A 25,802-nucleotide genomic window follows, 5' to 3' on the forward strand; every position below is an offset into this window, starting at 1 on the left:
AATAAGAGAAGGATGTGGCCCTGGCCAGTGTTGCTCAGTGGTCAGAGCAGCAGCCCACACACCAAAAGGGTTGCAGGTTTGATTCCCCATCAGGGGCACATACCTGGGTTGCAAATTCACTCCTACACCCGCCCCCTGTCGTCTCTCACATACATGTTTCCTTCTCTCTCTCTCTCTCTCTCTCTCTCTCTCTCTCTCTCTCTCTCTCCCCCTCCCTCCCTTCCACTCTCTCTGAAAAACAATGGAAAAAGAATATCCGCGGGTGAGGCTTAACCAAAAAGAAAAGAGAGAGATAGTGAGAGAAGGATTTGGATGCCCTGGCCTGAGAAGCCCCAGGTCAGTATGGCTGAGCAGAGGCTAGACAAGCATCTACCCAGAATGCCTCACTCACTCGGCACGGATGCAGTGAGTGCCTCGTAGGAGCCGGCATCGCTGCCAAGCCCATCACCACGCCCTCAGTCCCGCTTCCTTGTTGCCAGGCTTCCTTTACGGCACTCGCACTACCAAGCTCTTTGTTTGATGTCCTTTTCCTGCCCCCTCCCCACTAGATCGTAAGCCACGAGCTCAGGGGCCTTGTCTGCTTTGTTCCTGCAAATCCCGTGCCCAGCCCAGGGCCTGGCTCATCGGTGCTCAGTGCCTGTCTGCCAGCGGCCACACCGGGTGCTCCCCTGGGAAATACGTATCCGACAGAACCCGCTGGGGAGGGGCCGCTCCAGGACAAGGGGAGGGCTTACGGAGGGCAGGGAGCCCGCGGTGAGGGCACCCTGGGGGGGGGGCTTTGCCACCTTTCCAATTCTGCACGGGCACGCTTCCCACTCACCGTGGGCGACCTCCTGCGGTTCTCCAGCTCGGCCGCCAGGAAGCACTCCTTCAGGATGGCGTTCCTGCACCTGCACAGCACCTGCCGGCACAGAGGAATGAGTCCCGTGCGCGCTCCCCCGGAAACCCCGAAGGTGAAAGGTTTGTACGGACGCCTCGGTGTCTGTTCCAGCCGTGGCATGCTGGCGTTCTGACACGATGCCTGGAGAGGGAGTTCCAGAACAAATCTGCCCCCAAATCAGTGTCGCGGGGGGTGTCTCAGACCCATCAGAAACACGTGGTTCCATTTCAGACTGACCTCTTTCAGATGCCTGTAGAGGAGATCGTTGTTCTTTTCCAAGAAGCCTGCAAAACATTGAGTAAGGAGTGTTGGAATCAATGGCTTTGCCGGAAAATGCAATTCCATCCCCACCGATCGCAAAGGGAAATCCTAAAAGCAATCTCACGATTACACGAGTCCTCAGCCTTGGCACTGGGACAGCTGGGGCTGAAAGCTCTCTGCTGCGGGACCCTCTGTGCCGTGCAGGGTGCTGAGCATCCTCCCTGGCCTCCACCGTCAGATGCCAGTGGCATCTTCTCCACTTGCAACAACCAAATGTCTCCAGACACTGTCAGGCATCCCTCGGGGACATGGGGAGAACCAGGTCCTCAGTGCCTGCCTTATGGCACACACGCTCCATTCTACATCCCGGTGAGCTGCCATGGAAAGGTACAGGCTTCACACTAAGCATCGTACCCGGGAATGCACAGCCTTCACACTAAGCATTGTACATGGGAATGCACAGCCTTCACACTAAGCACTGTACATGGGAATGCACAGCCTTCACACTAAGCACCGTACATGGGAATGCACAGCCTTCACACTAAGCACTGTACATGGGAAGGCACAGCCCTCACACTAAGCACTGTACATGGGAATGCACAGCCTTCACGCTAAGCATCGTACCCAGGAATGCACAGCCTTCACACTAAGCACTGTACATGGGAAGGCACAGCCTTCACACTAAGCACTGTACATGGGAATGCACAGCCTTCACACTAAGCACTGTACATGGGAATGCACAGCCTTCACACTAAGCACCGTACATGGGAATGCACAGCCTTCACACTAAGCACTGTACATGGGAAGGCACAGCCCTCACACTAAGCACTGTACATGGGAATGCACAGCCTTCACGCTAAGCATCGTACCCAGGAATGCACAGCCTTCACACTAAGCACTGTACATGGGAAGGCACAGCCTTCACACTAAGCACTGTACATGGGAATGCACAGCCTTCACACTAAGCACCGTACATGGGAATGCACAGCCTTCACACTAAGCATCGTACCCGGGAATGCACAGCCTTCACACTAAGCACTGTACATGGGAAGGCACAGCCTTCACACTAAGCACTGTACATGGGAATGCACAGCCTTCACACTAAGCACTGTACATGGGAATGCACAGCCTTCACACTAAGCACCGTACATGGGAATGCACAGCCTTCACACTAAGCACTGTACATGGGAAGGCACAGCCCTCACACTAAGCACTGTACATGGGAATGCACAGCCTTCACGCTAAGCATCGTACCCAGGAATGCACAGCCTTCACACTAAGCACTGTACATGGGAAGGCACAGCCTTCACACTAAGCACTGTACATGGGAATGCACAGCCTTCACACTAAGCACCGTACATGGGAATGCACAGCCTTCACACTAAGCATCGTACCCGGGAATGCACAGCCTTCACACTAAGCACTGTACATGGGAAGGCACAGCCTTCACACTAAGCATCGTACCCGGGAATGCACAGCCTTCACACTAAGCATTGTACATGGGAATGCACAGCCTTCACACTAAGCACTGTACATGGGAAGGCACAGCCTTCACACTAAGCATCGTACCCGGGAATGCACAGCCTTCACACTAAGCATTGTACATGGGAATGCACAGCCTTCACACTAAGCATCGTACATGGGAATGCACAGCCTTCACACTAAGCACTGTACATGGGAAGGCACAGCCTTCACACTAAGCTCTGTACATGGGAAGGCACAGCCTTCACACTAAGCTCTGTACATGGGAAGGCACAGCCTCACACTAAGCACTGTACATGGGAAGGCACAGCCTCACACTAAGCACTGTACATGGGAATGCACAGCCTTCACACTAAGCACTGTACATGGGAAGGCACAGCCTTCACACTAAGCTCTGTACATGGGAAGGCACAGCCTCACACTAAGCACTGTACATGGGAAGGCACAGCCTCACACTAAGCAGTGTACATGGGAATGCACAGCATTCACATTAAACATTGTACCCAGGAATGCACAGCCTTCACACTAAGCACTGTACATGGGAATGCACAGCCTTCACACTAAACACTGTACATGGGAATGCACAGCATTCACATTAAACATTGTACCCAGGAATGCACAGCCTTCACACTAAGCATCGTACCCAGGAATGCACAGCCTTCACACTAAGCTCTGTACAGCACCCAGGCCTGTTATCAAAGAACCCCACCCGGTGAATGGCATTGAGACACTGGAGGGGGCACTGAATCCCGGGAGACTATGCCTTAGGCGAGGGAACGCCGGGGTGGACGTGCAGCATTTCCTCAGAGGACACAGAGGCCCCGCCTGGCGGTGACCGGTGCCCGGGACACTCACCTTTGGTGCAGTAGGTGACCTCTCCCGCGTAGTGGAACAGTCGGAACTCCATCCAGCCAATCCTCTTCCGGCCCTTTGGCCCCGCCAGCTTCCGGCTGCAGCGAGCCGGACACAGACACAAGCTGAACCTTTCTACGTCTCGGCAGCAAAATGCACCCCCGTACAAAGCAAAGGGAGAGGCCTTTGATGGTGCTTGGGACCCAGCAGTCAGCTCAAGGCCAGCACGGAGAGCTGACTGACCACCAGGGGCAGCTCCCAGGAAACCCTGCTGCCATTTCGTCCGGCTGGAGCCGAGGGCTGACATGAGGCCCTCCCTGCCCACACGCACCGAGGAATAAAAAACGTGCATGAACCGTGAAACACATTTACTTTTACAGTGAAGTCACTTCCATTTTTCCAAGGGACAGCTAAGAAACGATTTTACCACCTTACATTTTTATGATGTCGAGAGACTAAAATACTCATGAAATATTTTTTAAATAGCTTTTTCTTGACATGTATATACATATATGTTGATGCACACATATCCTAAGTGTATACAGCTCAACAATCTTTCTTCCATGAGTGTGTGTGTGTGACTTACCCACATCACTGCATGGAGTTACAAACTGTTCATTCTAACGGCTGTATTTTATTCCACATGTGAATATACCACAATTTATTTTTCCATCCTTGATTCATTTAGTTATCCAATTCATTTTACATATCATTTAGACATTCTACAACAGGTTTGATAAAGCCACTAGTATTCATGGGATCCTTACTATGGCCAGAAATTGCACTAGATGACTTATACAGTTATTTTTAACTCTAGATGGCAGGTATGTTAACATCCCCACCTTGTAGAATGGGAAACACAGACGCAAGAGTGTTGCTTGGCCCTAGTTGGGTTGGCTCAGTGGATAGAACATCGGCCTGTGGACTGAAGCGTCCTGGGTTCGATTCCGGTCAAGGGCACATACTTGGGTTTTGGGCTCGATCCCAGTAGGGAATGTGCAGGAGGCAGCCGATCAGTCATTATCTCTCATCATTGATGTTTCTATCTCTCTCCCTCTCCCTTCCTCTCTGAAATCTATAAAAATATATTAAAGGAAAAAAGAAAGTGTTGCTTGCCCAAGGTCAAATGTCTAAGTGGCTGAGCTGGGGTTCAAAACAAGGTCTTTAGGACTCCAGAGCATATGTTCTTAAGTTCTCTCATCTCAAATTTAGTTAAATTTCCAGTTGATTTTCTGGGATGCTGTAAATCCTCTATGTTTAGATCTGTGTGGTGGTTATTGGTACACACAAATATAAAAATTCATCAGGTTGTACACATTAGATCTACACATCACTATATGTGTTTTCTAACTGAATTTTTTTAAGAAACTATTTCGTATGCATGTGGACATGTTCCAAATGAAATGATCATGAACAAAGCAAGATACAAAAATCTTTTTAAAATCTGACTTGGGCCCAGCCGGTGTGGCTTGGTGGTTGAGCATGGACCTATGAACCAGGAGGTCACGGTTCCATTCCCAGTCAGGGCACATGCCCGGATTGCGAGTTCGATCCCCGGTGTGGGGTGTGCAGGAGGCAGGCGATCAATGATTCTCTCTCATCATTGATGTTTCTATCTCTCTCTCCCTCTTCCTTCTTCTCTAAAATCAATAAAAAAAATTTTTTGACATGGAATTCGAGTTTGATTTTTTACTCACAAAAAGGATGCATATACAGTAAGTCCTCACTTAACATAGTCAATACGTTCTTGGAACGGTGGCAAAACAACGTATAATAAAACCACTTTTACCGTAAGCTATTTGATATAAATAAGAATCAAGTTCCTACGGCATCTCATCAACCTTATAATGAAACAACGTTGTCCGAGGGCCTGCTGACTATGACGTGGTGCACCATAACGGTATTTCTATTATGAAGACGTAGCTGCACTCTTGGGGAGCACCGCCCACATCCCTAAGAAAGTGGGTACACCGTGCAATGGTGCAACAGCTCACCGAACGCAATACCTACGTTTGGAAATGCGCATGCTTCCCCACTTTCTCTTCCAGTTTCTCCAGGAAACTCAAGTCGGAAGCAGGACCAGGACGGATACATTCTTCATCCTTCAGAAGAAGAAGAGAAGCTTCGAGCCACAGCAGCACACTCCACCACGTCCAAGCTTAAACGCTCTCACCATCCCTGACAGGTCCTGGACTCAAATGCGGCCGTCTCACTTAAGTTCAGGTGAATGTTTCAGGGGAGGGGGCCTAACCCATCACATGTCCTCAGATTTTTTCAAGAGAACCACGGAACCAGAGACTGGAAATTCCATGAAAAATCAACTCCACCACCCACCGAGCTGAGGCTCATCTCCAAAGTCTTCCCAAGGACACGTGACAGCTTCCATGCCCAGCTGGCTTACTCACGCAACCTCATTTTTTACCTAACTACGCATCTCTGGCAAAGAACATACAGATCCCCTTTTACTCAAAGCTCATGGAAAGCAAACTATAAAACCACTTGGGCCTAACGTCTCATATTTCTCAAGCTATGCAACATTTCAGTGACCATCTTCAAAAAAATAAAGATGAGCCTGGCTGGTGTGGCTCAGCAGTTGAGAGTCAACCCAGGAACCAAGAGGTTGCCGGTTCAATCCCCAGTCAGGGCACATGCCCAGGTTGCGGGCTCCATCCCCAGTAGGGGACGTGGAGGAGGCAGCTGATCGATGACATTCCTCTCTCGTTGATGTTTCTCTTTATCCCTCTCCCTTCCTCTCTCTCTCTCTCTAAAAATAAATAACAACATAATTTTTAAAAATTAAAGATGAATCGACCATGTAGCTTTTATTAAAAAACAGTAACAACAAAAACCAAGTTAAGGTTGGCGAGACAACTCTCATTAGGAAGCATTTTTATGCTGATCTCATTTATGGAGAACCAGTGGGATGAGGTAGTTTTTACTAAAATATCTTCTGTTAATCCTCACCTGAGGATATTTTTTTCCATTGATATTTTTAGAGAGAATGGGAGGGAGGGGGAGATTCAGAAAGAGAGAGAAACATCGATGAGAGAGACGCATCAGACCGGGCTGGGCATTGAGCCTGCAACTGAGGTACAAGCCCGGGACCAGAATCGAACCCAGGACTCTTCAGTCCCCGGGTCAACACTCTATCTGCTGAGCCAAACTGGCTAGGGCCTACATACAGGGGTCCTCAAACTTTTTAAACAGGGGGCCAGTTCACTGTCCCGCAGACCGTTGGAGGGCCGGACTATAGTTTAAAAAAAAACTATGAACAAATTCCTATGCACACTGCACATATCTTATTTTGCAGTAAAAAAACAAAAGGGCAAAAACACCCGCATGTGGCCCGCGGGCCGTAGTTTGAGGACGCCTGGCTACAATATCTTAACATACTAGTCTAGCAATCCCTCTGAGCATTGAATGCACACACACTCATGTAGGTCAGCCCACGCTTCCAGGGACCTGCTTCCCCAGATGACCCCACGGCTGGTGCCCTCACCTCCTTCAGGTCTTTGCTCAGATGTCACCTTCTCAGCGAGTCCTTCCTGAACCATCAATGACCTAAAATTGAGCTGCCCTCCCCAGAACACCTCACCTGATCCCTTTTCCCCACAATCTACCTATGTTGCCCATTAACCTATTTGTGGTCAGTCCCTCCCTGCCAGAATTCAAAGCCTCTATTGGTTTTCCTCTGCTATGTCCCAAAGCACAGGGCACAATCCTGGCACAAAGCAAGCGTTCGATGAGTGTTTGTCGAATGAATGAATGAATGAATGAATGAAGCCTGAATGCTCACCATGGAACAGGCGTGGCTCTGAGCCCTCTGCCTACACCATCTCACTAAATTTGTCCTTCCACCTCCTCTCGGAGCTAAGTGCTGTTGTCGCTGTACCCATCTCAAGATGCTACAAGTCCTTGCACGCGTCGCAAACACGGGGTGAATGGGCTCTAAGTCAACAGCAATGTTCTCACCAGGATGGAGATGATCCCTTTGTGCCTTTCTTCAACCAGGTCGCAGATGATCTTGTTGTTGAAATACTGAATCGGCTCCCACTAAAAGGACAACGAGGAGAGGGCTTAGATGAGCAGAAGATGCATTTCTTTTAAATGGGTTTTCCGACATCTTTTCGAAAATCTGATTTGTATCTCCAACATTAAAAAAGAATAATCCTTTCTGAATATCAAAAGAACTTCCCCAGGAAATAGCAGAGAAGGAGTACAGAATAGTTCTCAGCCCTGATCAGGGAAAATCGCCAATGCAATCCTGTTTCTCAGGGAAATGTCTCCCACGGGGTTCTCAAATGGGAAGAAAACACCAAGACATTTACCTCGATCCCTTCCATTTCATATTCCGCCTGTTCCGCCTTCAGGGTTCTCTCGATTAAGAGCTGCTGAAGCTTCTCATTGCAGTAATTTATACAGAACTGTTCAAAACTAGAGATGCAAAAAAAAAAAAATTTAAACACTAAAGCTATGCAAGTAGGCCAATTTTTTAAAAGTTGTATTTACTTTTTAAAAAAAAATTAAATTTATTGGAGCAACACTGGTTCATAATTATATGTTTCAAGTGTAATCATCTGTATATGGCGTTGTGTGCTCACCCCACCAAAGTCTAGTCTCCTTCGGTCACCATATATTTGCTGCTCTTTACCCTCTTCATCTCCATCCCCACCCCCCACCCCTGCCCCCTTCCCTTCTGGTAACAACCACACTGTTGTCTGTGTCCATAAGTTTGTTTTTTCATTTGTTGCTTTCAGCTTTATTATATTCACTTATTTTTTTTATTTTTTATATTTTATTGATTTTTTACAGAGAGGAAGGGAGAGGGATAGAGAGTTAGAAACATCGATGAGAGAGAAACATCCATCAACTGCCTCCTACACCCCCACCGCCCCCCCACCACTGGGGATGTGCCCGCAACCAAGGCACATGCCCTTGACCAGAATCGAACCAGGGACCCTTGAGTCCGCAGGCTGACACTCTATCCACTGAGCCAAACCGGTCAGGGCGTATTCCCTTATCTTTAAGGATGCTTTCTAATAGAGAAAGATCAAAATCCTCATTAATCAAACCCTTCAGTGAAGCGACCACAAGAGTCGAGCTAGAAGACGTTTGCCTTTTCCATGGTTGTTCCACTGCTAGACCCGTCAGTCCGTGCAAATCTGGAGGATTTCGGGGAAATCAACTCCCATCACAAGAGCGAGGCCGGAAACCAGACTCAGACCTGAAAGATGCACAAAGGGCCTCACCCGTTCTTGTCGAAGACCTCGAACCCGTAGATGTCCAGCAACCCGATCACGGTCTTCTTGGTGAACTCCTAGTCAGAAGAGCACGCTGTTCACGTCAGGCCTTTCACGCCGAGACACTCAATCCCAGTGGCTGCCCCCAAGCGGGGGCCGTGGCTACACAGCTCACGCCTTTTCTCTCCAACAACGGCTCACAGAAGCACCTCAGGGCGGAAACATTTTCCCAGCTCCCTCCTGCCTGCAGCCTACTACGTCCCACCCAGCTCCCCATCCAGCACCCGAGCAGTGACGCCTCCCCTTCTGATTCACTGCCTTGCTTAACCCTCTTCAACTCGAGTCCCAAGCCCACATTTGATCTGGGAGGAAAAAAGGGAGGGAGGGAGGGAGGAAGGGAAGGAGGGAGGGAGGGACCGAGGGAGGGAGGGAGCAAGGGAGGGAGGGAGGGAGGCTTATAGACAGACAGCCATGGAGACATCTATCCAGGAAAAAGACAGGGGGTACAGATGTCATCTATATATATATATAAAAGCCTAAGCGACCGTCACAACAGAAACAACTGAACAGATGACTGAACAGGCTGCATGGGGCGACCAGGCCAGCAGGGGGGTGAGGGATGACCAAATGACTGAACAAGCAGAGTGTGTGGGGCAACCAGGCCTACAGGGTGTTTAGTGAGGGACAACCAAATGACTGAACAGCAGGCTATGTGGGGCAACCAGGCTGGCGGGGGGGCAGTGAGGGGCGACCAGGCCGGCAGAGGGGGGGAGTTAGGGGCAACCAGGCCGGCGGGGGTGGCAGTTGGGGGTGACCAGGTCGGCAGGGGGGCAGTTAGGGGTGACCAGGCCATGGGGGGGGGCAGTTAGGGGTGATCAGGCAGGCAGGCAGGTGAGCAGTTAGGAGCCAGTGGTCCCGGATTGTGAGAGGGATGTCCGACTGCCTGTTTAGGCCCGATCCCACAGGAATCAGGCCTAAACCGGCAGTCGGACATTCCCAGAGGGGTCCTGGATTGGAGAGGGTGCAGGCTGGGCTGAGGGACCCCCCCCCCCCCCATGCATGAATTTCGTGCACCTGGACTCTAGTTTTAAACAAAGGGCCAAGTGCGGTCAGGCCAGGATGGATATTGAGAGAGCGCATGCCTATTTTTCAGGGACACAGTTTAACATTCTGAATGGGGTGCAGGCACACTTCGTGTTATCGTGCCTAGCTTTATGGCACTTCCCAGACGTTGCGTTTTTACAAACTGAAGGCAAGACCCACCACCAGCAAAAAGACACGCCTCGCTTTATCACAATGCTTGCTTTACTGCGGTTTAGAACGAGCCCAGTCTCTCTGAGGTATGCCTGTGCGGAGCTGATGTCTCCCAAAGCTGTCCTTCACAGCCTTAACCTCCAAGAGTTTCACCACATCCACACACCTTGACTTCTCGTAGCATTTCCTTAATTTCTAGCTCTGAGTAAATCCCCTTTTCATTTAAATTCCACTTAGAAAGTAATGTGATCAGAAGGCGAGTTCAAAGGAGCCATCGGATTTTTTCTGACACACATTAAATATACTACTGCTGAGATTCAGCCTTCCTGTATGTACTGCAAGCCATCTGGCATGCTTCATGTGCTCCGTGTCCCGTACTTCGGGACACACTGGGAGAATCTTTCAGCAGGCACTTTAGGGAGCCTACTGTGTGCTAGGTGCTGGGAATGTAGGTGTGAGGAGACTGTCCCTGCCCATCAGGAGCTTATGGTTAATTCTCACAAATTGTTTGGAGTAACAATGTAAATTATTTTTTTAAATTTTTAAATTGATTTCAGACAGGAAGGGAGAGGGAGAGAGAGAAACATCAATGATGAGAGAGAATCACTGATTGGCTGCCTCCTGCACGCCCCACACTGGGGACCGAGCCCACAACCCGGGCATGTGCCCTGACCAGGAATCAAACTGTGACCTCCTGGTTCAGAGGTCGACGCTCAACCACTGAGCCACGCCAGCCAGGCAATGATGTGAATTACACAACATCACCATGTTCGTGAGAACAAGCCAGCCAGCACGGGGGACTGACCTTGTTCACTAAGGAGGAGTTGATTTTGTTCACCAGCCACGTGAATGTGCGCCCGTAAACGGCCTTCGCCATCGCGTCTCTGGCGTAGACAGAGTTTTCTAGAGTCAGTGGGCAGATCACCTGAGAAGGACAACAGGTGCATCATTGCAGAGGTTAAAAGAAAGTCCCCAGAGTTTTCAAAGCAGCCTTTTTAAAAAAGATTTTTAATGGATGTTGAGAGAGGAGAAAGAGAGAAACATCGATGTGAGAGTGAAACATTGATCGGCTGCCTCCTGCACGCCCCCTACTGGGGATCAAGCCCGCAACCCTGGCATGTGGCCTGATGGGGAATCGAACCGGCAACCTGTTGGTGCACAGGACGACACCCAACCAACTGAGCCACAGCCAGGGCTCAAATTAGCCTTGAATGATGACCACCGGGGAGGATGCTCCCCCCTGGTCCTGCACACGTGCACCGAGCAGCTATTTCACTGTGCCGAGCTCCTGAGACACAGCCACGACCAAGACAAACAGGTCCAGGCTTTGAGGGCTGGGCGCACACTGGGGAGGGGGGCACAGTCAGTAGGTCACACAGCCCAGCTGGTGTGGCCCAGCGGTTGAGCACCAACCCAGGACCACAGGGTTGCCTGTTCATGCCCGGGTTACAGGCTTGATCCCCAGTAGGGGGCCTGCAGGAGGCAGCCGACCCATGAGGTTCCTCTCTCGTCGATGTCTCTCTCTCTATCCCTCTCCCTTCCTCTCTCTCAATAAAAAAAATAAATACTTTAAAAAATAGGTCACACCAAGAAGAGTCATGTTGTCCTCAAGCGGAGAGTGACAAGTGCTCTGAGGAGCTGCGCCCGATGCCGTAGGGCCGGGGGGACGTGAGCAGGAAGTGACCTGGGCCTGAAGGAGCAGGAGTCAACCAGATGCAACACAGGGAAGAGTGTTCCAGCGGAGGGAACAGCATGTGCAAAGACCCAGTGGAGGGAAGGCACGGCGACGGTGAGGCATGGAGAGCGAGCTGGCGATGGTGTGATGTCGGGGGGCGGGGGGGAAGAGGAAGTTAAGGCAGGAGCCGCTGGCCGGAGCTGGGCCAGGCAGGACCTGGTGGGCTGCAGCGGAGGAGGGAACAGGCCCGGTCCCACCCAGAGCCATGGTTACCTCCTCGGTTTGGGCTTCAATCTTCCTGTGGGTGAGAGCCTCCAGAAGGGCCGCCGGCGGGACCCCCAGGAGCTGAATAAACGAAAACCACAGTGAAAGCCATTCAGGGACCTGATCGGACTCGGGAGCTTAGGAAGAGTTCATAGAGTTTCCGGGCTCAGGGTTCCCTGCCCCGAGTGATCATTGAGCTTTAATGCAAAACAGACCACGTTAGATCTTCCAACCGAATGGCTTTTACCCTCATCCTCAGCCACCCTCGCCCCCGGCCACCCTCGCCCCCGGCCACCCCTGCATGCTCACACCTCCTAACCAGCACCAGCTGCAAGAACATGGTGTCAGCCACTGAAACATGGGCATCCCGCTGCCTCACTCCCCCCACAACCTCCCACCCCGTGTCCCCACCTCTGAAGAAGCATCACCTTGGCGATCCACTTGATCTCGCTGATGACTGGTATGGTGGCACAGCCCTGGTGGTTCTCCCTAAAGCAGATGTTCCCCAGGTGCAGGATGCTGGCAATGATTCCAAAGAGGTTCTAGGAACGCGGGAGGAGGAGGAGAGATACATGTCATCAGAGGAGGTACCGAGGGAAAACCACCCCCACTTTCAGCCCTGAGCTCACAGGTCAGAATCCCTCCCCTCCCCAGACCCGGGCCTCTGAGCCACTCCAGGTACTAGAGGTGGGGGGTGGGGGTGGGGAAGAGCCACCCCCCAACCTCCATCCTCAGGGGAGGGTGGGGAAGATGTCCCACTCAATCTCCTGCCCAGGACACTGGTATTTTTACATTCCCCCCCCCACCCCCAGTAAACCATTTAACATTCAAATGCCACAGTCCCCGATATATAGGTATGTTGGGATCATATTCTGGTCCTAGAAATACCAATAGTTTAACAATCCAAAAAAGACCAAAAGATGTAAAAATGTTGTTTACAAATCCTACCAGTTGTTCCAGTTTGTTTTGAAATAGAAGAGTAAATAAGTAATTCTGTGGGGATTGGTTATCTACAGGAGTCCATGAGACCTAAATGTTGGAGATGGTACTTGAGGGGAAGGAGAAACATCACCCCTTTTCCCACAACAGTGGGGGAACTCAGGGCTGCCAGCAAAACGCAGAGCCCCCGTCACCATGTGAATCTCGCATAAGCAATGACTCACGTCCCGGTGTCAGCCAGTCCCATGCAAAGTTGGGGTACACGTATACTGGGAAAAAATGAGTCCTCGCCTTGGCCGGGTGGCTCAGCTGGTTGGAGCATCATCCCGTATACCAACCAGCTGAGCCACCCGGGTTCGATCTGAAGTCGGGCCACGTACAGGAGGTGACCCAGTGATGTTTCTCTCTCTCTTTCTCTCCACCTCCCTCTCCCTCTCTCTCAAGTCAATAAACAGCCCTAGCCAGTTTGGCTCAGTAGACAGCGCGTTGGCCTGTGGACTGAAGGGTCCAAGATTCAATTCCGGTCAAGGGCACATGCCTGGGTTGCGGGCTTGGTCCCCAGTAGGGGGCGTGCAGGAGGCAGCCGATCAGTGATTCTCTCTCATCATTGATGTTTCTATCTCTCTGTCCCTCTCCCTTCCTCTCTGAAATCAATAAAAAAAATAAACAAACAAATAAAGTCAATAGACATACCCTTGGGTGAGGATTTTTAAAATATATAAACACGGGTGAGGCTGGGTCCCAGGTCCGGGTGAGGCCGCACACACCTAGGTCCAGGTGAGGCCACGCGCCCCTGGGTCTGGGAGAGGCCACGCGCCCCTGGGTCCGGGTGAGGCCACGCGCCCCTGGGTCCGGGTGAAGCTAGATCCCGGGTCCGGGTGAGGCCATGTGCCCCTGGATCCGGGTGAGGCCACGCGCCCCTGGGTCCGGGTGAGGCCACGCGCCCCTGGGTCCGGATGAAGCCGTGCCCCTGGGTCCGGATGAAGCCGTGCCCCTGGGTCCGGATGAAGCTGTGCCCCTGGGTCCGGCCGAGACCCAACCAGAGGGAATCGAACCTGCATTACCACCATTTGTCCACCATCCAGAGCAGAGGGGTCAGTGCCAACATGTACACATAAGGAACTGATGGACATTGATATTGGGTCTCAAAAGAACTGTTGGTCCAGAAAGAAACTCACTACAGACTGATTCATTTGCCTGTCAGCATAACTATTATTGCTCATCTCACATTCAGTTCATATAAGTATATCTCTAGTGACACATGATCTTGCTCATCTAGGGGAAATGATGAACAACATAGACTGATGAACAAGAACAGAACCAGAAACAAGGAGGCATCGATCGGACTATCGGGCCTCAGAGGGAGGATAGGGGAGGGTGGGGGGAGGGGGGAGAGATCAACCAAAGGACTTGTGTGCATGCATATGAGCCTAACCAATGGTTAAGTTCAACAGGGGGTTGGGGCATCCGTGGGGAGGGGTGTGGGATGGGAATGGGGGGATGAGGACAAATATGTGACACCTTAATCAATAAAGAAATTTAAATAAATAAATAAATAAATAAAAAGATGTTATATAATTAACATTAAAAAATGGCAAATCTCTAAGAATAAAATTTAATAAAATGTGAGACCTTTTGAAGAAAAAATAAATAAATAAATAAAATATATAAACAAACCAATAGTCATTGTTCACTTAAAATTAAGATATAAATAGGCGTCCTGCATTCCTGTTGGCTGAATCTGACCACCCGCCCAGGCAATCACCAGGAAGCCAGGATTGTCCCCTCAGCTCCAGACCTCACAGGCACAGGCCCGTACCTCCAGGTCGTCTTCCGTAAAATCGATGACCGCAAACGCCTTGGAGACGGTTTTCCAGTCGTTCCTGTCATTCAGAGACGACTCGCTGGCACCGTGAGCCTGCTGACACAGAGTCGGGTCGCTTAGTGGCACTTGGGCAAGGACAGCGAATAGCTGTTCCTAAACCAGAATGCTTTTCTCCTCAAGCATGCGAGCGCCGGGTCTCCGTACCGTCCTGAACTGTGAATTTCCCTCTAAGCACCTAGCACAGGGGCACCTGCCAGCGGCTGCTCTATGCCAATGCATTTGGAAGTTTAGTTCAACATCCCCATCCTGGGCAACCTTCCAAAGTCACATACTCGTGGTACATCTTTTTGTGTGTGTTTTAAAAAGGTTCTTCTTGCTATTTTTTGCTTTAAAAAGCTGAAGACACATCTCAATAAACACCTGCTGAGGCGTGGAGGGACATGACAGTGCCGACATTCGGAAAACAATCCGGGCACACGTAGCAACCACCAGCAAAACCGTGCCGGCAGGAGGCCTCCCTCAGGGAAAGACAAGCCGGCCCTTGAGAGGGAAACACAGGCCGTGTGAACGGTCACCAGCAGAAGCGTGACAAGTCGCGTCCCCCTCACTCGAGAAGTTGTCTTTCAAATAAGTAACAGATCGACCAGTGTCACAATTTAAAGAAAAAAACATTCTAGATGAAGGCTTTTATTTTTAAAAAAATTTTTTTAAATACATATGTTTTTTATTTATTTCAGAGAGGAAGGGAGAGGGAGTGAGAGGTGGAAACATCCATGATGAGAGAGAATCATTGATCGGCTGCCTCCTGCACGCCCCACACTGGGGATCGAGCCCACAACCCAGGCGTGTGCCCTGACTGGGAACTGAACCCTGACCTCCTGGTTCATAGGTCGACGCTCAACCACGGAGCCACGCTGGGGCCAAAGTGTGAGGAACAGTCGGTGGGCTACCTCCAGCATGGTCTGAGAAAGTTCTTAGGACCGTGGTCGGCAAACGGCGGCTCGCGAGCCACATGCGGCTCTTCGGCCCCTTGAGTGTGGCTCTTCCACAAAATACCACGGCCTGGGCGAGTCTGTTTTGAAGAAGTGGCGTTAGAAGAAGTTTAAGTTTAAAAAATTTGGCTCTCAAAAGAAATTTCAATCGTTGTACTGTTGCTATTTGGCTCTGTTGACTAATGAGTTTGCCGACCACTGTCTTAGGCCACCCCACTGAGGGCCCCACAGACACCCCTGGTCCCCCCTCCGAGGGGTCCCCGAAGCCAGGTGCGGGCTTCCCACCTGGGCGAGGTATCTGTACAGCTGGGGGTCTCGCTCCAGCCCCAGGTAGGCCAGCAGCCGCTCCTCGCCGCCCTCCAGCAGCTGGTAGAAGATGTGGAAGTTCCGCTCCCCGTGGTTTTGATAGACAACTCGAGACTTTTCTATCAAGTACCCGATGATATGCCCGCCGATGGGAATGCCCTTCAAAACAGGACCAAATAAATAAAAAATAAAAAATGCGGCAATGACAATAGTAACCAAGCTCCCTCTTTTTGGTATTTTCTGAGAAGAGAAATTCTGAAGCGGAATGGAGTCGGATCTATCCGTCTCCCATGACAGGTGTTTCCCGGGCTCCGTCCAAAGGGATTCTTGCCTCCCCCAAGGTCATGAGGGTCTTTCTGTGCTTCTGTCTGGAAGTGTGATTGTTCTGCCATCCGTGTTGAGGGCTATAATTGACGGCTATGTGATTTTTGTATATGAAGTGAGGAAGGGGGTCAGAGGCCATCTGGATTTCCAACTGATCAGCACCCTTCGTCAAAAAGACAACCCTGTCCCCACTGAATCAGTGTGGTGCTTTTGTCATTAACCCTTTGCACTCGCTTGCTTTTTTCGATTCCTTTATTCTACTGCTAATCATGTCAAGTCACACTCGACATCCGAGTGCAAAGGGTTAAATCAAGTGACCTACTATACGTGGGGGTCTTTCTGGACTCTATCCTGGTCCAGTGGCCTGTTTATGTATCCTGGTGCCAATATCACACTGTCTTAGTTATGATTGTTAGTAATTCATCCCATGAAGGATTGGTATCCCAGGACATAGATAGAACTCTTGCAAATCAATAAGGAAACACACAGCCCGATTAAAAACGGGCAAAAGCCTTCAACAACGACCAACGCTTCGTGAATAACCAGGAAGATACAAACTTCAGTCACAGTGAGAAAGCACCCCACCCCACCAGAACGCCGAAAACCGGGAGGACTGACCTCCCACGCGCTGGCAGGGGCGTGGAGCCACTGGGAGTAAGGACCAGCAGTGCCACTTCCGGGGACATGCCCAACATGAACGGACGCTGGTATCTACTGAAAGACAGGCCCACGGATGCTCAGAGCACAGTCTGCAATCGCCCCAGATGTCCGTCAACAGGAGGACAGATACAGGGCGACCAGGTCACACCACCGGAAAATGAACCGCCGCCACGGGCAGCCGCATGGATGAACTGGACGGATAGAACGTGGGTGGAAAGAAGCCAGACACAAAATACAATTCTGCGGACTGAAGGGTCCCAGGTTCGATTCCGGTCAAGGGCATGTCCCTGGGTTGCGGGCACATCCCCAGTGGGAGGTGTGCAGGAGGCAGCTGACCGATGTTTCTGTCTCATCAATGTTTCTAACTCTCTATCCCTCTCCCTTCCTCTCTGTAAATAATCAATAAAATATATTTTTTTTAAAATACAATTCCGTTTTTGTGTCAGGCTTCTTATTGCTCCCACTGCCATACAACCCCTCCCTGTGTGAACACCCGCCCAACTGAACTGGCCGTGCTCCTGTACGCGGACCGTCAGCCCTCCCCAGACGTGTGGGTTGGTCCCATCACGCACAGTGCTCTGTAGGCGTGCTTGCACATCTGCAGGAGAATCTCCAGGAGTGGACTGTCTCCACCTTAGTTCCTGTGATTCCGCGGTAATACGGGGTGGGGTGAAAGTAGGTTAACAGCTGTGAGTACACAAAACAGAGTTTGTTCTTGTATTATTATTTACTGACTAGAGGCCCAGTGCACTAATTCGTGCACAGGTGGGGTCCCTCGGCCTGGCCAGCGATCAGGGCCAATCAGGGCCATCTCACAGTCTGGGGAGGGAGGGTTTGTAGGGGAGGAGAAACTATGGGAGGTTGGCTGTGGGAGCGCACTGACCACCAGGGGGCAGCTCCTGCATTGAGCGTCTGCCCCCTGGTGATCAGGACACATCATAACAACCAGTCGACTGGTTGTAACGGTCGCTTAGGCTTTTATATATATAGGTTATTGTATTATTTTCCATACGCACGACTGTAAACCTACTTTCGCCCCACCTGTATATTGTTTCCCAAATAGGTTACACTAATGTACCCCCCCCCCCACCCGCTAATGATCCACATCTTTGCCAACACCTGGAATTATCAGACTTCTTCATTTCTGCCCATCTAGATGGCATCTCACTGTGGCCTTTATTTGCATTTCCTAAAACAAGCGCAAGTCCTGGAGTTCTCAGCTGTTTGAGCCAATAAGTGCCCCTCCTCCCTTAAGGTGCCTTGGGGTGGATTTCCGTCGCTGGTGAGTGCAGGGGCCCCCCATAACAGTAATGGGAACTTGAGTGTACCTTAAAGTCAAACTGTATGTCCATGTATTTTCCAAATCTGCTGGAGTTGTCATTCCGGAGCGTTTTGGCATTTCCAAAGGCCTTGGAATACAAAGTGGGGAGAGGGGAGCGCTGAGCCAAACTGCCCCTCACTGTCCTCTGAGCTCACTACTCTGAGCGCATCCAATTCCTGAGCCCGAAGGGCATGCATGTTATGGAAACAGGCGGGAGGGAGGGGGGGCCAGGGGTGAAAGCTGTACTTTATTCCTAAGGAATCACTAACTACAGAGGGTTTGAGGCCAACTCCTAGGGTTGGACCGGAACAGAAAAAAAGAGGAAAATATACCTTCTCCCTGGAATCCAATCCAGGAATAGATTAGAAATGGCCTGAGGAGAGGTGTCATATAGGACCCTCGGCCCTTGCTGTGCTAGAAGGAGCAGGTCATGGCCCCCATAACCAGACCCCTTCTTCTTCTATCCCAAAGGCCCACTGGAAAACTCCTCCAACCTTCAAAATCTTTTACCCAGAGGGCAACAAAAACACAGGAGAAAGTAACTTGTTCAAAATTATCCAGCAAGTCCGTGAATTGCAAGAGTAGACAGAATCATCCAAATGATTTTAATTAATAATAAAAATCTAAATAAGCCCTAACCGTTTTGGCTCAGTGGATAGAGCGTCGGCCTGCGGATTCAAGGGTCCCAGGTTCGATTCCGGTCAAGGGCATGTAACTTGGTTGCGGGCACATCCCCAGTGGGGGGTGTGCAGGAGGCAGCTGATCGATGTTTCTCTCTCATCCATGTTTCTAACTCTCTATCCCTCTCCCTTCCTCTCTGTAGAAATCAATAAAATATATATTTTTAAAAAATCTAAATAAATAATGGAGCATTATTTTAGTGCTTCTTGATTTTGCAGTGTGCTTTTTATGCATTCATCTCATTTAAACCTCAAAACCTCCCAGGAGGTGAGCGCTATGAGTATACCCATTACACAGATGGGAACATGGGCCCCAGGGTGTGAAATGACTTTCTGAAGCTCGTTGGTGCGTGGCTGCCCTGGGATTAGCATCACGCCTGCTGGACTTGAAGGTCCTGCCCTTAACCTCAAGACTACCCGACGCCCCTCTCCTTCACTCCCGGACCGTGACCTTCCCATTGTGACTGACCTGCTCCGGGGATTCTTCTCACTTGGTGCCCTTCCGGGAGCTCCCCTTCCTCGGGCCTCCGCGGCTGCTTACCTCCAGCACCGGATTGGAGAGCAGCAGCCTGTCCCTGGCGACTTCTAGCGAGTCGGTCATGGGGCAGGTCATTGCAAAATACTGGAGGATCTTCTTCGAGGCCTCCGTTTTCCCGGCCCCGCTCTCTCCAGAAATGAGGATGAGGTGGTTCGTTCGCTCCGAGCACATCATGCGGTAAGCGTTGTCAGCTATGGCATAGCTGGGGAGGTGGGACAGAAGCGGGAGGCGTGGGAAGTGGCCACCACGCGACTGCCCTCGGCTCTGACGCCCACAAAGCGCCCTGCCTCCAGGCAGCCACATCCAGGCCGTGGCCCAAGGACACGGAGCTCAGGCGGAGATCAAACCCCTCACAACCCCCTCACGGATCACACAGGAAGTGTACTAGATAGCAACGCTCAAATAGTACATGAGCTAACGTGAGGAATTTGAGCAGTGGCAGAAATAATTTCTAATTTAACAGATTTATTTTGTTTAATCTATCAACATTTCTTATACAAATAAGCCAGATACTAAATTATATCCCCCAAGAGATGGTCTATGAGTTGTAGGCAAAAACAACAACTTGTCTAAATATTAAACAATTCAATAGATATAATAAGATCTCCCATTTTTCTCTCAAAACGCAGGTTATTAAGAATGTAGGGACAGCCCGGTCGGCGTGGCTCAGTGGGTTGAGCGTCAACCTATGAACCAGGAGGTCACGGTTTGATTCCCGGTCAGGGCACATGCCTGGGTTGCGGGCTCGATCCCCAGTGGAGGGTGTACAGGAGGCAGCCAATCAATGATTCTCTCTCATCATTGATGTTTCTCTCTTTCTCCCTCCCTCCCTCTCTTCCTCTCTGAAATCAATAAAAATAAAAATTTTAAAAAGAGTGTAGGGACAGGAAACCAAAAAGATTTTAAAACCTCTGTGATATCTTTACAACAACAGCTAAAACTCTCATGTGGGATTTATCTCCAAGATCAGAAACCAAAGCATGAAGATCTCCCAAGATCATAATCTTTGCATGTGTCTGAGTTTGAAAGCTGGCCATTTCGGAAATCATTGGTGGTAGTGATACGGAAAGGTTTATAAACGCCCTGAGAGGTGAGAGAATGAGTCGCCAAGAAAAATGGAGGGAGGACATCAATATTAGCCCAGAAATCAGCCCGGAAGGAGAACTAAGAAAGTCAGCAAAGCCCAAATCAAACAGGAAACTGCTTGCCTTAGGGATCTGCAGCCCTGCTAAGTTTCTACCCATGGAGAATTCCCTTAGCTGCTATGACACCCAGGCACCAGTAGATGGAGCAGTAGCAACCCACTTCCCAGCGAAGATGCCTCTCTAGCCACTCTTAAGACTTCTCAGCATTTTCAAAAGATTCCACCTCTCATCGTATTTAAGCCGAGATTCCACAATGATCTGCTGATGTTTTCTACGGTGTTGACAAACTTATTTTACAAGGCAGCAGATACAGAATGAGTGAGACACAGAATGTAGTATGTGTCCAGGATTTGGATGTATGGGTGGGTGGGTGGGTGGGTGGATGGATGGATGGATGGATGGGTGGGTGAGGAGAAGGGAGAAAAGGAGCGGGGGGAAGAGAAGAAGGAAAAAAGTAGAAAAATACACCTATTGGTGAGCTGATGAGTGCTACTTACACATGTGGTGGCAGTTCAAAGAAATTGACCCCTTGATAAAGTTCCATCTGGCTCAGGGTGTAGATGCCCAGCTCCTGGTACGGATTCACGGACACAAGGAGGGTGCCAATGTATGTCTAGAGGAATGGACCAAAGCACTAGTGAGGAATCCCGGGGTGCAAGTGGCCACTGTAAAAGACCATCACGTGCTACGATCCCCCTGCGTTCATTCAGAGCTGGGGATAGAACGTGATACATAAGACAAGTGGGAGAGATGCAAATCAAAAGAACAATGCGGTACCATCTCACACCTGTCAGAATGGCTATCATCAACAAATCAACATAAGACAAGTGCTGGCGAGGATGCGGAGAAAAAGGAACCCTCGTGCACTGCTGGTGGGAATGCAGACTGGTGCAGCCACTGTGGAGAACAGTATGGAGTTTCCTCAAAAAACTAAAAATGGAACTCCCATTTGACCCAGTAATCCCACTCCTAGGAATATATCCTAAGAAACTAGAAACACCAATCAGAAAGGATATATGCACCCCTATGTTCATAGCAGCACAACTTACAATAGCTAAGATTTGGAAACAGCCTAGGTGCCCGTCAGCAGATGACTGGATCAGAAAACTATGGTACATCTACACAATGGAATACTATGCTGCCATAAAAAAGAAGGAATTCTTACCATTTGCAGCAACCTGGATGGACCTGGAGAGCATTATGCTAAGTGAAATAAGCCAGCCAATGAAAGAAAAATACCACATGATCTCACTCATTTGTGGATAATAAAGAACATTATAAACTGATGAACAAAAAGATAGGTACAGAGGCAGAGAAGCATCGAACAGACTGTCAAATTCCAGCGGGAAGGTTAGGGAGAGGTGGGGGAGATAAGAGATCAACCGAAGGACTTGTATGCATGCATAGAAGCATGACCAATGGACGCAAGACACTGGGGGGTGAGGGCATGTATGGGAGTGGGGTGGGTGGGGGCAATGGGAAGATATGTACACATGTGATACCTTAATAAAAAAAAATGGAAGAAAAAAAAAGACAGGTGGGGTCTCTGTTGTCATGGAGCTTGGTGGACAGGGGCAGATAAACAACCCAGGCATCAAGGCTGTTTCCACCAGAGATGAGTGGTCAGAACGGTGTAAATAGGGTAATGAGAGCGAATGACTAAGGAAGGCCACCTCAGCTAGCGGGCTTAGGGACGGCTTCCTTTGGGAGGCGACATCTGAGCTGAGACTTGAAGGAGGAGGAGCCACGTTGTGAAAAAAAGTCAGCAGGAAGGGGTCCAGGCTGAGGGACGAAGCGTGGCAGGTTGGCAGCCACAGAGGCCAGGGATGGAGGGGAGAATGGAAAGGGGGATGAGATGATGTTGGAGAGGGAGCGAGTTCCCATCACACGGCGTGTGAGGAACTGGGGGTTCACTCCAAAGGCGATGGATGGCGGGGACACCGGTCTCCCTGCTGAAATGAAAATACCTGCCCCGAGCTGTGACACAAAATGAATGACGTGAAGAGGGGGCACACCGCGCTCTGGCGTAGGTTTCACCATGGTCTCTCCGGCCATCGGGCGAAAGCAGGGTGAGTGAACTCGCCAGCCATTTAAAATGGGGCAAATGCTCCCCAAGATCTCAACCTTGGATTCTATTAGGATTCAAGTTTTGGAAGTACTTATATTTGTAATATAGCAATTAAGGTAAAACCACTTGGCATACAATTAGGAATAAAGGTAAGCTGAAATAATTTACCTGAAAAATTGACCAATCAAATTAGGTTGGGGTGATAAATGGAGAATTTAATAACAACTGGCCACCGCTAGAAGCAACAGGGCCAGCCCTTGGATACTCAGGGGGTGTGGTGGACATCTCTTATTTATGCCTCCCTCCCCGGTATCTAGTTCCCCTTCGTCCAACAGGTCCCTTGGAGGGACCCTCTTCCCCAGCTCTCCGTCCATATCATAGGGTCAGAGGGGCGCTGGCCTCACCCCTCATCGCCAGGGGTGGCCTTGGGTAAATATTCTGTTCAATCAGAATATTCCTCACTCCTGGCTATTGGGATTGGTTCAGAGATAGGCACATGACCCAAAATAGGCCAATCAGAGCCAGTCAACATCTGTGTATCTGGGAAGACCCGCTTTCCGCAACTCTAAATGGATGTTGGCATGGTTCTGTTAGCAGCCAACTTGTCCCCTTGTGGAGAGGCTTCCCCAGAAGGAAACGGACACAAAAGAAACCAGAGAGGTGGGAGAGATCCCACCAGAGGGAGAAAGGGCCCTCAAGACATTACCCGAGCCCTGACCGGTTTGGCTCAGTGGATAGAGCATCGGCCTGCGGACTCAAGGGTCCCAGGTTCAATTCCGGTCAAGGGCACGTACCTTGGTTGCGGGCACATCCCCAGTAGGGGGTGTGCAGGAGGCAGCTGATCGATGTTTCTCTCTCATCGATGTTTCTAACTCTCTATCCCTCTCCCTTCCTCTCTGTAAAAAATCAATAAAATATATATTTTTTAAAGACATTACCCGAGACCCTAGATCTATTCATAGAGCCTACAGTGACATAGGCCCAGAGATTCCCTTTGGAGGCTGAGACGGGTTTCAGTCTGCGTCTCACTGTCCCGCCAAAAAGGCCTTAAGCCCAAAGGATGAAAAGGCATCTGAGCGGGGTCCCTCCACGCCTCCCTTCCCTGGCTAACCTAATAGCGTGATATCGCTCACAACCATCAAACTGGGACGGCGGGGAGGGACCCGCCACAGAAGGAAACCGGCTGAGGAAGGGGGTACGTTACATAGATGAGGTTCTCCCTGAAACGCTTGCGAAGGTTGTCCAGGAAAGCCGATTCGCTGGTGTGTGCGTCCAACAGCACGAAGTCCTGCACCCCGACCTTGTCCCGGGCGGTCAGCGCGCCTTCCATGTGCAGGCGGATGTGCCGCCGCCTGGCCTCTTCTCTCTGCGGGAGACAGAACATGCCTCAGCTGCCATTGCATCCCCGATTCCTGTCGCACGTCTAAGGTGGAAGCAGCGAGACGCGAAGCCCCGGGGACGGCAGAGAGCCACGCTCACAGGATGCTGTCTTCATGGAGAGTTCACCCCTGGCGAGGGACACCGGAGGAGGATGATAAAAGCAGCCACAACAGTTAGCGGCAGCAGCGGGTGGGGACTGAGCATTTGCTGTGTTGGGCACTAAACACGTGCTATTTGATCCTCATTCTGCCTCTGTGATGGAAGTACTACCATCATGCCCATTCTACAGATGTGGAAACCGAGGACAGAGAGGTTACAAAACATGTTCAGACCTGCCCAAAGGCAGAACCAGGGTATGAACCTAGATGGCCTGGCCCCAGGACCTGCTGGTCATGTACTCACTAAATGTTAGTTGCTTAAACTCGCAGTATAATTCCGAGACAAGGGATGAGGAGTCTGGTCAGAAAGAGAATTTCTTGTTACAGAAGGGTGGTCAGAAGAAGGACAGACTTGGAGGGTCCTCTCCCCAAGGCTGGGCTTCAGATCTCCGTGGAGAAGGCGTGGTCGCCACCCATGGGGTGGGGCTGGGGGAGGGGCAGAGCATCTCGCTGGGTGACCAGGGCCAGAGCTGGTCCGAGGTCACCGGGCAGAACAACTCTCCCCGGCGCAGGTGAGCGAAGGGAGTCGGAAGACCTGGCGCGGCACCATCGCGTTGGGAAGGCTCTGGGAAACAGCTCTCCGGGACCTGAGGCCGGAGGCTGGAGCTTGTGCAGAGGGAGTGGGTCATGGCTGTAGTCAGAGGTCTGCAGTGTGTAATGTGTGTGTGGGGAGGACTGAGGCAAGGTAGTCACCAATGTCAGACCAGGACTGGGAGTCTCCGAGGGACTCTGTTCTGGGCACAGTCAGTGCATGTCCCACCCATGTCCCACTGTGTAGCTGACAAGCAAGAAAAAGCAAAACATAGTAAAGGGAGCCAGGAAGAGAATCTCCTGCCATTGCAATGTCTCTCCAGCGCCCTCTACTGACAAAGACTCATCATGCTCACACCAAGGAGAAATGCTTAAGTCCAGGTCATGCTAACGGAAGTACCAACGGGTCAATTTGGACTTGAGATATGATAGATGGGCGACAGGCATATAGGGTTATGCAAAGGTCCTAGAAGAGTTGAAACAACCTTGAAAAAGAAAATTAAAGTCAATGGACTCACACTTCTTTGCTTTAAGTAACCAAGAGTGTGTGTCGATTGATTTTTGACAACTGACAATGGTCAAAATAATTCAGTGCAGAAAAGGAAAATCTTTTCAATCAATAGTGCAAGAACAGTAGCTGCCCATAAGGAAAAAGTGCATTCCAGCCCCTACCTCACACTATACGCATACTCTATATTATTTGTTAAATATAACAGGAAATAGATTTTATATATTAAATATAACATTAAATATTATATTAAACATAACATTAAATACACAAATAAATAGATCTACACTAATAAAAGAGAAATATGCAAATTGACCATCACTTCGCGATACCCACCAGCCAATCAGGAGTGAGTATGCAAATTAACCCAACAAAGGTGGCGGTGCCCCCTCTCCCCCCAGCTGCTCTGGGCCTCTGGTCAGCATGCATGAAGATGCAGAGCGGCTGGGCAGGGTGGGACGCCTGCTATGAGGGGGAGGGCATGGGGCAGAGGGAGCTACAGGAGCGGCGCTCCGGCTG

At 50.3% G+C, this 25,802-nt stretch overlaps 1 protein-coding gene across 1 annotated transcript in view; it reads right to left on the bottom strand.

Annotated features, from left to right (window-relative positions):
* MYO1H (myosin IH) overlaps nt 1-24,063 on the bottom strand; it is a 37,371-nt gene extending 13,308 nt beyond the window's left edge. Inside the window, exons 1-16 of the mRNA XM_079762894.1 lie at nt 23,911-24,063; nt 21,136-21,251; nt 19,497-19,695; nt 18,283-18,363; nt 15,950-16,129; nt 14,667-14,765; nt 12,337-12,450; nt 11,918-11,989; nt 10,775-10,894; nt 8,725-8,792; nt 7,804-7,909; nt 7,448-7,528; nt 5,486-5,577; nt 3,479-3,573; nt 1,118-1,164; nt 821-901 (exon numbers count right to left, since the gene is read on the bottom strand). Of these exons, the coding sequence (XP_079619020.1) occupies nt 821-901; nt 1,118-1,164; nt 3,479-3,573; nt 5,486-5,577; nt 7,448-7,528; nt 7,804-7,909; nt 8,725-8,792; nt 10,775-10,894; nt 11,918-11,989; nt 12,337-12,450; nt 14,667-14,765; nt 15,950-16,129; nt 18,283-18,363; nt 19,497-19,695; nt 21,136-21,251; nt 23,911-24,036 (1,677 nt within the window). The 5' untranslated portion in view covers nt 24,037-24,063. The remainder of the gene's footprint in view (nt 1-820; nt 902-1,117; nt 1,165-3,478; nt 3,574-5,485; nt 5,578-7,447; nt 7,529-7,803; nt 7,910-8,724; nt 8,793-10,774; nt 10,895-11,917; nt 11,990-12,336; nt 12,451-14,666; nt 14,766-15,949; nt 16,130-18,282; nt 18,364-19,496; nt 19,696-21,135; nt 21,252-23,910) is intronic.
* Between the last annotated feature and the right edge of the window lie 1,739 nt (nt 24,064-25,802).

This window comes from Cnephaeus nilssonii (assembly GCF_951640355.1).
Source record: "Cnephaeus nilssonii genome assembly, chromosome: 22".
Lineage (NCBI taxonomy): Eukaryota > Metazoa > Chordata > Mammalia > Chiroptera > Vespertilionidae > Cnephaeus > Cnephaeus nilssonii.